General features: G+C 40.5%; 1 protein-coding gene across 1 annotated transcript in view; it reads right to left on the bottom strand.

The window, feature by feature from the left end:
• Positions 1 to 11,601: 11,601 nt before the first annotated feature.
• Positions 11,602 to 12,463, bottom strand: part of LOC131751223 (cytochrome P450 2C23-like) — a 32,635-nt gene continuing 31,773 nt past the window's right edge. The window contains exon 9 of the mRNA XM_059054727.2: positions 11,602 to 11,813. Coding sequence (XP_058910710.1) covers positions 11,602 to 11,813 — 212 coding nt within the window. The remainder of the gene's footprint in view (positions 11,814 to 12,463) is intronic.

The raw sequence follows: 12,463 nt of genomic DNA, 5'->3' as shown, positions 1-12,463 counted from the left end.
GTGCTCTTCCTTCAACGCAACCACGTCGCGCCTCCCGCTCGCCCCTCCCTCCTACCCTTCAGACCCTTTATTGGTTTTCCATTCTCCTCGGTGAATTCCAAACATCTGTCCCGGAAACAAGGCCCTCCAGCACCTGGCGATCACTGTCTTTCTCACCTCTCTTCCCTAACACCCTTCCTTCCTGCTGGCTTTGCCAAACAATGAGTAGTCTTTCAACAGACTGCATTTTTTTCCCCTCCAATTTTAAAAATTTGTGGTAAAATACACCAGCATAAAAGAGTGTTTAAACAACCCCTCTCAAGGCTTCCCTGGTGGTGCAGTGGTTGGGAGTCTGCCTGCCGATGCAGCGGACGTGGGTTCGTGCCCCGATCCGGGAGGATCCCACATGCCGCGAAGCGGCTGGGCCCGTGAGCCATGGCCGCTGAGCCTGTGCGTCCGGAGCCTGCGCTCCGCAACGGGAGAGGCCACGACAGTGAGAGGCCCGCGTACCAAAAACTCCTCTCCCTCCATTTGGAAGCTAGCTGACTCCTATGTGTGTTTCAAAACCAAGTGCAGGCATCATTTTCCATAAAACTTTTCTATCACTTACCTCTGGTCTGACTTCTGTTGTACCTTTCTTGTGTTTCCTTAGAAAACTCTGCGCGTACTTCTCTACAAACATAGCATTATGCTGTCACTTTTGGTCTATATGTTTGTCTTCCATGATTAAAGCATAAGGCCCTTAAGACCAGGGACGGTATCTTGTTTCTAGATTCCCAGTCCGTAACCTATACTTGGTATATAACAGGGATTAAACAAATTCTGAAGAGCAATAACAAAAAATGAACTATCACCTCCCTATTCACATTTTGTTGACCTTATAACAGGGCAGGAAATGACTCACTGGAATTCCAGAAATCCAGGCTCTCCCACATGCTCCCACTAACCCTGCTTCCAACAAGGCAATTGTTGGTTTAGTGACACGTTGATTCAGATTGCCCTCTAGCTGATTGAAAACGTGCAGGGCATGGACTCTGAATCCTTTCTGTGCACCAGTGTTGCCTAATTTGTCAATAGCCTGTACCTGTGTAATCCTTACTGGGAGTAAAGAGGTTCTTTCTGAGTTTGAAAAAACTAGTGTAATGTGTGTTTACTGATACGACATCATGTGAGGTATGAGGGTATCAGGGTATTACATTAACTGGAAAAGAGGAGCCTGAATCCAAGTGATCTGGTCATCTGCGATGAAGGGACCAACATACATCAGACTTTGAGCAGCCTGTTAACTGGACCAGTAACAGTCTATGGGTCCAAATGTAGTAGGGGGCAACTATATTTCATTGATTCTAAGGTGCTCTTGATTTCACATTTTAATGTTTCTGAAACAGAAATGTATCTAAAAACAGATGGCATCTTAGATTCAGAGAAATACAACATTATAATAAGAAGTATAAGAGAAATCCAACATCACTGTTATAGCAGAGAAATATAATAACCAATATTAATTGATTTAATTGTAACTGAGCATGGAATGTCACACATTAAAACAGGAAACAGAGTAGAAAAAAGCAATGAATGGCTAAAAGCTTGAATTTGCATTGACTGTGGGAGAATTTTCAGTGACTTGATAATAAAAACCATCATTTATAAGCCCTTCCTAATTGCCAGGGAAAATACATACATTATCATTAATCCTCACCCTCCTAACCTGGAAGGTAGGTGGTGTTAATTCCATTTGTTAGATGAACATCTGAGAAAGTCTGGACCTGCCCAATGTCACACAGCTAGAATACGTCAGATATGATCAGATTTTAAAACCTATTACCAAAAAATTGTATAGATGATCTTATTTGCAAGGCAGAAATAGAGATACAGACATAGAGAACAAACGTATGGATATCAGGAGGAAGGGGCAGGTGGGATGAATTGGGAGATTGGGACTGACATATATACACTATTGATACTATGTATAAAATAGATAACTAATGAGAACCTACTGTATAGCTCAGGGAACTCTACACAGTGCTCTGTGGTGACCTAAATGGGAAGGAAAGCCAAAAAAGAGGAGATGTATGTATACATATAGCTGATTCACTTTGCTGTACAGTAAAAACTAACACAACATTGTGACGCAACTATACTCCAATAAAAATTAATTTAAGAAAGAAATAAATAAAACCTATTACCTTTATTTTATTTTATGCTCCCTCCTGGAGAAAGCACTGACCCTAAAGATAAAAATAATTGTTACCTAAGAACAAAAAAATTTTTTTTCAGTTTGAGCAACTAGATCATCATTGAAGAAACATATTCCTTCTGTGTTTGAAATTAATGGAGAAGATAAATAGGAAAGAGAGTCCTGAGCAAGCTTCTTGGGTTTTGTTTATAATAATGGCCCTGAGAATGGAAATTGATGAGGGTTATTCCATCCTAAATGACCATAACTATGAAGTTAAGTCCAGCTTCACTGAAAATTCAGAGCTAGAACTGACCACCCAATATAATTTTTTGTACCGATTATGTAAAGGCCTTTGAGACTTAAAAGTTGATATCTCTAAGCCTAAAGGCATTTTGTCCTAAACCTTTCTTGCTGTGATTTTAAATCTGTAGAAATACCAATAAGACAGGACCTATGCGTGCACTTGAATCCATCTCTCCCGTCTCCTCCTCCTATAACAGCATCAGCTTCAATCTAGCCTGAGTTTACCAAGATGCCTTGAAAACTCTAGATTGAATTGTTGACTCTGTAAGTGGCCCAATTGCCTCCAGTTCTGACTGTGCCTGAAACTAGGATGTTCCCTTCCCCTTACTAGCCTGTTCCAATTCTAGACTTCTGATGTCCTAGCTTGCTTTGACCTGGGATATTGCCTTGAAACTGAGTTTTGATTGTTGCATGACCTGAGGCAGTGTTTAGAAGACACCTATGAGCCAGAAAGTACTTACTAGTCATCATGCTTCTATTTTATCAGGAAAATGTATGCTAATTATTGATGCTTTTGTGCTTGTGTATATATTCTTTTTTTCAAAAAAGACAGCTTTATGGGAATTCCCTGGTGGTCCAGTGGTTAGGACTCGGCACTTTCACTGCCAGGGCCCGGGTTTGATCCCTGGTAGGGGAACTAAGACCCCACAAGCTGCACGGCCAGCCAAAAAAAAAATTAATAATACAGCTTTATTGAGATATAATTCACATACTATAAAGTTCACCCATTTAAGTGTACAGTTCTGTGGTTTTTAGAAAATACAGAGTTGTGCAATCATCACTGCAATCTAATTTCGGAATATTTTCATCACCCTTTGAGAAAACTCCCTAGCCATTTGCACTCACTTTCCAGACTTACGCCATCACTAATCTATTTTCTGTCTCTATGGATTTGCCTACTCTGGACATTTCATATAAATGGAATCATATAATACATGGTCTTTTGTGTCTGGCTGCTTTCAAGTTTCATCCATGTTGTAGCAAGTATCAGTACTTCATTCCCCCTTTTTTTTTTTAAAGAAGATGTTGGGGGTAGGAGTTTATTAATTAATTTTTTTTTTTCTGTGTTGGGTCTTCGTTTCTGCGCGAGGGCTTTCTCTAGTTGCGGCAACGGGGGGTCACTCTTCATCGCGGTGCGTGGGCCTCACCGTCGCGGCCTCTCTTGTTGCGGAGCACGGGCTCCAGACGCGCAGGCTCAGTAGTTGTGGCTCACGGGCCCAGTTGCTCCACAGCATGTGGAATCCTACCAGACCAGGGCTCGAACCCGTGTCCCCTGCATTAGCAGGCAGACTCTCAACCACTGCACCACCAGGGAAGCTCTCATTCCCTTGTTATGGCCATAAAATATTCCATTGTATGGATATAACACCTTTTGTTTATCCATTCATCAGCTGATGGACATTTGGCTTGTTTCCACTTCTCAATTATTATGAATCATTCTATGAACATTCTTGTACAAGTTTTTGTGTTTACATATATTTTCATTTCTCTTGGGTAGACACCTAGGTGAAAGAGCTGGGTAATATGGTAACACTATGCTTAACATTTTGAGGAAATGCCAAACTGTTTTCCAACGTGGCTGCACCATATTACATTCACACCAGAAATATATGAGGATTCCACCTTCTCCACGTTCTTGAAAAGACTTATTATCTTTTAAATTTTACCTTACTAGTAGGTATGAAGTGGTATGTCATTGTGGTTTTGATTTGCATTCCTCTGGTGACTAATGATATTGAGAACCTTCTCATGTGTTTATTGGCCATTTGCATATCTTCTTTGGAGAACTGTTTATACAAATCCTTTGCCCATTTTTAAATTGGGTAGTTTTTTTTGGGGGGGGGTAATCTTTTTATTGCTGAGTTATATGAGACTCTTTCTGATCTAACTTTGTTAATATAGGAGGTGCCAATCATGCCCACAATCCAAAGCTAGGTGCTATTCTCTTGGGCGGAAACCCTTTAAGATCTCTCTCTCCCAGGCTAACATCTCATCTGTGGGAAATGCCCACACACCCTTTGACCTTAGGAATTCTGAGAGTATAGGCCATTCCAAATTAGCAGCAGCCATTGTCTCTCAAAGACTTGCCCAGTTGTATCTCAGCCCTCAGGACATTGTGCTACCCCAGTCCTGGGAACACTTGTCAAACTCTCTAAATTGTTTTCATGAAGTCCCCCTTGCTCGATTTGCCATGAGGGGGAAGCATCCTCCTTTTATTCCTTTTGGTGAGGGTAGCGAAACTCCCGAACTTCTGACTACTCACTCCTAAGAAATACTGTTTCTCAACTTCAATCTTATGAGAATTTCCAGGAGGATGAGGGGCTAAGGCTCAGAAACTATTTTTGAAGCAACTATTTTTAGCAAATTGTTTTTGCAGCAACTCCTGATTGGTGATCTAGCACCATGCCATGGAATGCAGTCATGTTTGGTAACTATTGCCTGGGCAGCCCAGCTGAAATGGAGACAGAGAGTTCCATTTTAATCCACACACTTTATTACACACCTTTAGAGAATGATTTTGCCTTAATGCAACGTTAACTCAATTAATGGTCATAACCACTCTGAAAGTGAATATTGTGATCTCCATGTTACAAATGAGGAAATCAAGTTGGGGAAATGTTAAGGGACTTGCTCAAAGTGATATTTCTTTGATTTTTACCTCGGCAGTATACAAATGAACGATTAGACCTGCAATCCAAATGGCTCCAAATTTCATAGCCTGTGTGTGGGGCTAAGAAAATCGTGAAGCTGATGCCCATGGTTTAGTCTCTGAAGGGACATGCAAGTGAAGAGAATAGTCTAACTGTCAAAAGTAATTAAAAGGGGGCTTCCCTGGTGGTGCAGTGGTTAAGAATCCGCCTGTTAATGCAGGGGACACAGGTTCGAGCCCTGGTCAGGGAAGATCCCACATGCCATGGAGCAACCAAGCCCCTGCACCACAACTACTGAGCCTTCACTCTAGAGCCCGCGAGCCACAACTACTGAAGTCTGTGTGCCACATCTATTGAAGCCTGCACGCCTAGAGCCTGTGCTCTGCAACCAGAGAAGCCACCGCAATGAGAAGCCCGCACACCGCAACAAAGAGTAGCCCCCACTCTCAGCAACTAGAGAAAACCCGCGTGCAGCAGCGAAGACCAAATGCAGCCAAAAATTAAATAAATGAATAAATTTTTTAAAAAGTTATTAAAAGGGAACTCCATTATTTATTTCTGTCTTTTAAAGAACATTAAGCCACAAACATACTTCAATTCTCTTCCTTTTCCTTCTCAATTTCCTTGCTCTCAGCAGCTCCCCTAGAATTTATCCCTGTCTCCCCAAAGTCACCAAGTCAAACTGAATTCTCCCCGCAATCATCATCCTTCTGTTTCTTCTTCCCTTAACTTTATGTTATTTTATTTTTTATATTTTTAAAAATTTTTATTTATTTGGCTGTGCCGTGTCTTAGTTATGGCATGCAGGGTCTTCATTGCTGCATGCAGGATCTTTGTTGCCACATGTGGGATCTTCATTGCGGCATGCAGGATCTAGTTCCCTGACCAGGGATCAAACCTGGGCCACCTGCATTGGGAGCACAGAGCCTTTTTCTTTATAATGACTTAAAATTTTTTGTTAATTTATTTTTTGGCTGCTTTGGGTCTTTGTTGCTGTGCATGGGCTTTCTCTAGTTGTGGTGAGCGGGGACTACTCTTTTTTTTTTTTTTTTTTTTGTGGTACGCGGGCCTCTCACTGTTGTGGCCTCTCCCGTTGCGGAGCGCAGGCTCCGGACGCGCAGGCTCAGCGGCCATGGCTCACGGGCCCAGCCGCTCCGCGGCATGTGGGATCTTCCCGGACCGGGGCACGAACCCATGTCCCCTGCATCGGCAGGCGGATTCTCAACCACTGCGCCACCAGGGAAGCCCGGGGGCTACTCTTGGTTGCGGTGCACAGGCCCCTCATTACAGCGGCTTCTCTTGTTACAGAGCACGGACTCTAGGCACGCGGGCTTCAGTACTTTTGGCACATAGGCTCAGTAGTTGTGGCGCACGGGCTTAGTTGCTCCACGGCATGTGGGATCTTCCTAGACCAGGGCTCGAACCTGTGTCCCCTGCATTGGCAGGCAGATTCTTAACCACTGAACCACCAGGGAAGCCCCTCATTGTAGTTTTGATTTCATTTCTCTAATAATTAGTGATGTTGAGCAGCTTTTCATGTGCTTCTCAGCCATCTGTATGTCCTCTTTGGGGAGATGTCTATTTAGGTCTTCTGCCCATTTTTTGATTGGGTTGTTTGTTTTTTTAATATTGAGCTGCATGAGCTGTTTATATATTTTGGAGATTAATCCTTTGTCCATTGATTTGTTTGCAAATATCTTCTCCCATTCTGAGGGTTGTCTTTTTGTCTTCTTTATAGTTTCCTTGCTTTGCAAAAGCTTTGAAGTTTCATTAGGTCCCATTTGTTTATTTTTGTTTTTATTTCCATTACTGTAGGAGGTGGATCAAAAAAGATCTTGCTGTGATTTACGTCAGAGTGTTCTTCCTATGTTTTCCTCTAAGAGTTTTATAGTGTCTGATCTTACACTTAGGTCTCCAATCTATTTTGAGTTTATTTTTGTGTATGGTGTTAGGGAGTGTTCTAATTTCATTCTTTTACATGTAGCTGCCCAGTTTTCCCAGCACCACTTATTGAAGAGACTCTTTTCTCCATTATATATCCTTGCTTCCTTTGTCATAGATTAGTTGACCATAGGTGCGTGGGTTTATCTCTGGTCTTTCTATCCTGTTTCATTGATCTATATTTCTGTTTTTGTGCCAGTACCATATTGTCTTGATTACTGTAGCTTTGTAGTAAGGTCAGACTCAGGAGGTCTGATTCCTCCAGCTCCTTTTTTCCCCCTTGAGACTGCTTTGGCTATTCGGGGTCTTTTGTGTCTCCATACAAATTTTAAGATTTTTTGTTCTAGTTCTCTAAAAAATGCAATTGGTAATTTGATAGTGATTGCATTGAATCTGTAGATTGCTTTGGGTAGTATAGTCATTTTCACAATATTGATTCTTCCAATCGAAGAACATGGTATATCTCTCCATCTCTTTGTGTCATCTTTGATTTCTTTCATTAATGTCTTATAGTTTTCTGCATACAGGTCTTTACCTCCTTAGGTAGGTTTATTCTTAGGTATTTTATTCTTTTTGTTGCACTGGTAAATGGGAGTGTTTCCTTAATTTCTCTTTCAGATTTTTCATCATTAGTGTATAGGAATGCCAGAGATTTCTGTGCATTAATTTTGTATCCTGCAACTTTACCAGATTCACTGATTAGCTCTAGTAGTTTTCTGGTGGCATCTTCAGGATTCTCTATGTATAGTATCATGTCATCTGCAAACAGTGACAGTTTTACTTCTTCTTTTCCTATTTGGATTCCTTTTATTTCTTTTTCTTCTCTGATTACTATGGCTAGGATTTCCAAATTACGTTGAATAATAGTGGTGAGAGTGGACATCCTTGTCTCGTTCCTGATCTTAGAGGAAATGCTTTCAGTTTTTCACCATGGAGAATGATGTTTGCTGCGGGTTTGTCATATGAGGCCTTTATTATGTTGAGGAAGGCTCCCTCTATGCCCATTTTCTGGAGAGTTTTTATCATAAATGGGTGTTGAATTTTGTCAAAAGCCTTTTCTGCATCTATTGAGATGATCATATGGTTTTTATTCTTCAATTTGTTAATATGGTGTATCACATTGATTGATTTGTGTATATTGAAGAATTCTTGCATCCCTGGGATAAATCCCACTTGATCATGGTGTATGATCCTTTTAATGTGTTGTTGGATTCTGTTTGCTAGTATTTTTTTTTTTTTTTTTTTGCGGTACGCGGGCCTCTCACTGTTGTGGCCTCTCCCATTGCAGAGCACAGGCTCCGGACGCGCAGGCTCAGTGGCCATGGCTCACGGGCCTAGCTGCTCCGCAGCATGTGGGATCTTCCTGGACCGGGTCATGAACCTGTGTTCCCTGCATCGGCAGGCAGACTCTCAACCACTGCGCCACCAGGGAAGCCCTCTTTGCTAGTATTTTGTTGAGGATTTTTGCATCTATATTCATCAGTGACAGTGGTCTGTAATTTTCTTTTTTTGGAGTATCTTTGGTTTTGGTATCAGGGTGATGGGGGCCTCATAGAATGAGTTTGGGAGTGTTCCTCCCTCTGCAATTTTTTGGAAGAGTTTGAGAAGGATGGGTGTTAGCTCTTCTCTAAATGTTTGATAGAATTCACCTGTGAAGCCATCTGGTCCTGGACTTTTGTTTGTTGGAAGATTTTTAATCACAGTTTCAATTTCATTACTTGTGATTGGTCTGTTAATATTTTCTATTTCTTCCTGGTTCAGTCTTGGAAGGTTATACCTTTCTAAGAATTTGTCCCTTTCTTCTAGGTTGCTCATTTTATTGGCATAGAGTTGCTTGTAGTAGTCTCTTATGATGTTTTGTAATTCTGTGGTGTCCACTGTAACTTCTTTTTCATTTCTAACTTTATTGATTTGAGTCCTCTCCTTCTTTTTTTTGATGAGTCTGGCTAAGGGTTTATCAATTTTGTTTACCTTCTCAGACAACCAGCTTTTAGTTTTATTGATCTCTGCTATTGTTTTCTTTGTTTCTATTTCATTTATTTCTGCTCTGATCATTATGATTTCTTTCCTTCTACTAACTTTGGGGGTTTTTTTGTTCTTGTTTCTGTAGTTCCTTTAGGTGTAAGGTTAGATTGTTTAGTTGAGATTTTTCTTGTTTCTTGAGGTAGGATTGTATAGCTCTAAATTTCCCTCTTAGAACTGCTTTTGCTGCATCCCATAGGTTTTGGATTATCATGGTTTGTTGTCATTTGTCTCTAGGTATTTTTTGATTTCCTCTTTGATTTCTTCAGTGATCTCTTGGTTATTAGTAACGTATTGTTTAGCCTCCATGTGTTTGTGTTTTTTATGTTTTTTTCCTTGTAATTGATTTCTAATCTCATAGTGTTGTGGTCAGAAAAGATGCTTGATATGATTTCAATTTTCTTAAATTTACTGAGGCTTGATTTGTGACCCAAGATGTGCTCTATCCTGGAAAATGCTCCATGTGCACTTGAGAAGAAAGTGTAATCTGCTGTTTTTGGATGGAATGTCCTATAGCCAGGCAGATTCTTAACCACTGAGCCACCAGGGAAGTCCAGGAGCACAGAGTCTTAACCACTGGACCACCAGGGAAGTCCCTTCTTCATGTTATTTTATTATGGAATTTAACCTCACCTCCCAAACTAGTTTCCTCTTCTGTCTGGTCTCTCTTCATTCTACTAGTTCTGCATCCCAAGTTAGGGAACCTAGCTGGCAAATTCAAAACTTCTCAGAATGCATGGAAGGAGGAGTCTCTGAGTGACAAAAGACAAAACTCTTGTTAGCTAGAAAGAAGTGTGAGGGTGGGAAGAAAACACAGATGCTCACATGTTAGCAAATCACATTAACATTTAGATCCAAAATTTACAGCTTCAAAATCTCCACCTCAAGGACCTCAGCTCTAACTTTTTTTGTGTGGTAAAGTATACACGATGTAAAACTTACCATTTTACCCATTTTTAAGTGTACAGTTTAGTGGCATTAAGTACAGTCACATTGCTATGCAATCATCACCATCATCTATCTCCAGAACTTTATCTTCCCAAACTGAAACTCCATACCCATTAAACAATAACTCCCCATTCTCCCCCCTCCCCCTGCAAGCACCATTCTACTTTGTCTCTATGAGTTTGACTACTACAGGTACCTCATATAAATGGAATCATACAATATTTGTCCTTTTGTGACTGGCTTATTTCACTTGGCATAATATCTTCAAGGTTCATCCATTTGTAACACGTGTTAGACTATAAATCCTTTTTTAAGACTGAATAATATTCCATTGTATGTATATAATCACACTTTGTTTATCCATTCATCCACTAATGGACACTTGGGTTGTTTCCACATTTTTGGCTATTGTGAATAATGCTGCTAGGAACATGGGTGTACAAATATCTGTTGGAGAGAACTTAAAAAAAAATCACTTCTTTTGAGTATACACCCAGAAACTCAGCTCTGCTTTTATTTTTTTATTATTATTTTCTTTTACGTTTTTGGGGGTGGGGGCATGCCGTGTGGCATATAGGATCTTAGTTCCCTGACCAGGGATCAAACCCTGTGCCCCCTACGTAGGGAGCACAGAGTCTTAACCACTGTACCGCCTGGGAAGTCCCAAGCTCTGCTTTTAAAGCTTCTTTCCCTCCCAATATCCTGGAGCCTGGGCTGCCTGCTGGCATTTGAGCCATCCTTTTGTGGCAGCTGCTGCTCATAGCACTCCACTGGGCCACCACTGGGCAATTGTTCTAGCCATTCTCTTCTGGGTCACTGTTCTCTTAGCAATACTCAGTCTTACCTTGCAATCTGCCCACTTGCTCTCCAACCCCCAGCCCTGCCCCTTATCACTTTCTGAAGAAGATGTAACTATGCATGTCTGAATCCTACCTATGAACATGGTTTGAATTCTTATCCAAGGGGGTTCCTTGGGCCTCCATGTAAATCAATGGCTGCAAATAGATGGGTTGGGGAAGGAAGAGATTTGTGGTGGGGATTATCATTTCATCTGTTTATGATATTCTAATTATAGAGTGCCCATAGCTCAAGGAAAGGGATTTTTGAGACTTGATATAAAGTCAAACATTCAAAGAAAATCTATTGTAGAAAAAAAGGATTTATTTTGTGAATGTGGCAGAAATCATGTAAGTGCTTTCCATTGGAAATAGGAAAAAATACACATAGGCCATTATATTAATTTCTCTATTTTGAAAAACTATAGAAAATCAGCATATCTCCAAAGCCACAGAAAGAGTGAAGGCTCCACTATTTGCCAGTTGTCTCAGTAAAGGTCTTCTGTGGGCCTGGGCCTGGTTTGGCTGGATCATGGTTTATAAAGTACTCTATAGGATATAAGTATATTGTTTTACTCTTCGAGTTTTCAGGACCCAAATCCTTTTTAGCAAGGGATTTGCAGGTTTAAACAAATGTCCATCAAGCTTTTAGTAAGTAGTGTTTCTGTCTTAGGCAGTACTTAAAATGAAAAGAGACTATGGGGTGGGAGAAGGAATGAGAGGAAAAAGCAATTACTTTGATTTAAATTGTTAAAAGAGAAAAGTTCTTCTTTTGTCTAGGGATAAAGCACAGCTTGTAGGGTTGTGGGATGTTGATAAACCCGGTAACAATGGGTTTGGTCTCTATGTCCTTTGGCTCCCCCAGGGGCTTCAGGACAAAGTTTTGCAGAATGGTGGTGAAAAACAGGAACAACTCCACGCGGGCCAGGCCCTCTCCAACACATGCCCGTTTCCCTGGAAGGAGGAGACAGTTCCATTAACTTGCTCCAAATTCAAATACAATAGCTCATATTCAAATACTATACACTCCTAACAGCCAATGAAAACACTGATCAGAAAAGGGATGGCTTAGAAACTGCTGGAGGACAATGAACTGGTACAGTTCTTCTAGACGGATATTTGTCAATACATATCAAAACTCTCTAAAGAAATTTTCACTCTTAATTCAGTAATTCTCCTTCTGGGGATTTATCTGTAGGAATTAGAGATTCACCTATGTGGGTGTCACTTGCATTGCTATTTATGACACTGATGAGTTAGTTGAAAACTAGACATCCACCTATACTGGATTAATTAAATAAATCCTTGTGCATCTATCATGCAACACAACCTAAACATGTTTGTACAGAAGATTACTTAATGCTGTCATATCACAACACACTAAGCAAAAGCAGGTTATCAAATAGATTGTACAGAATGAGCTTGATTTTTTAAAATAAAATATACATTTATTATGTATATCTAGACAACTGTGTGAAGTATATATAGCAAAATATTAACAGCGATTATAGCCTGAATCTGAAATTCAGGCTATAGTCTGAAATTGCAAATGATTTTCCTTTTTCTTTTTTTCCTTTTTTACAAATCCACCCATCCACTCATCC

The sequence above is a fragment of the Kogia breviceps genome, chromosome 2 (assembly GCF_026419965.1).
Source record: "Kogia breviceps isolate mKogBre1 chromosome 2, mKogBre1 haplotype 1, whole genome shotgun sequence".
In the NCBI taxonomy this organism is placed as follows: Eukaryota; Metazoa; Chordata; class Mammalia; order Artiodactyla; family Physeteridae; genus Kogia; species Kogia breviceps.
Note: the sequence above shows the minus strand (reverse complement) of the source record. Positions and strands in the feature narration are given on the sequence as shown.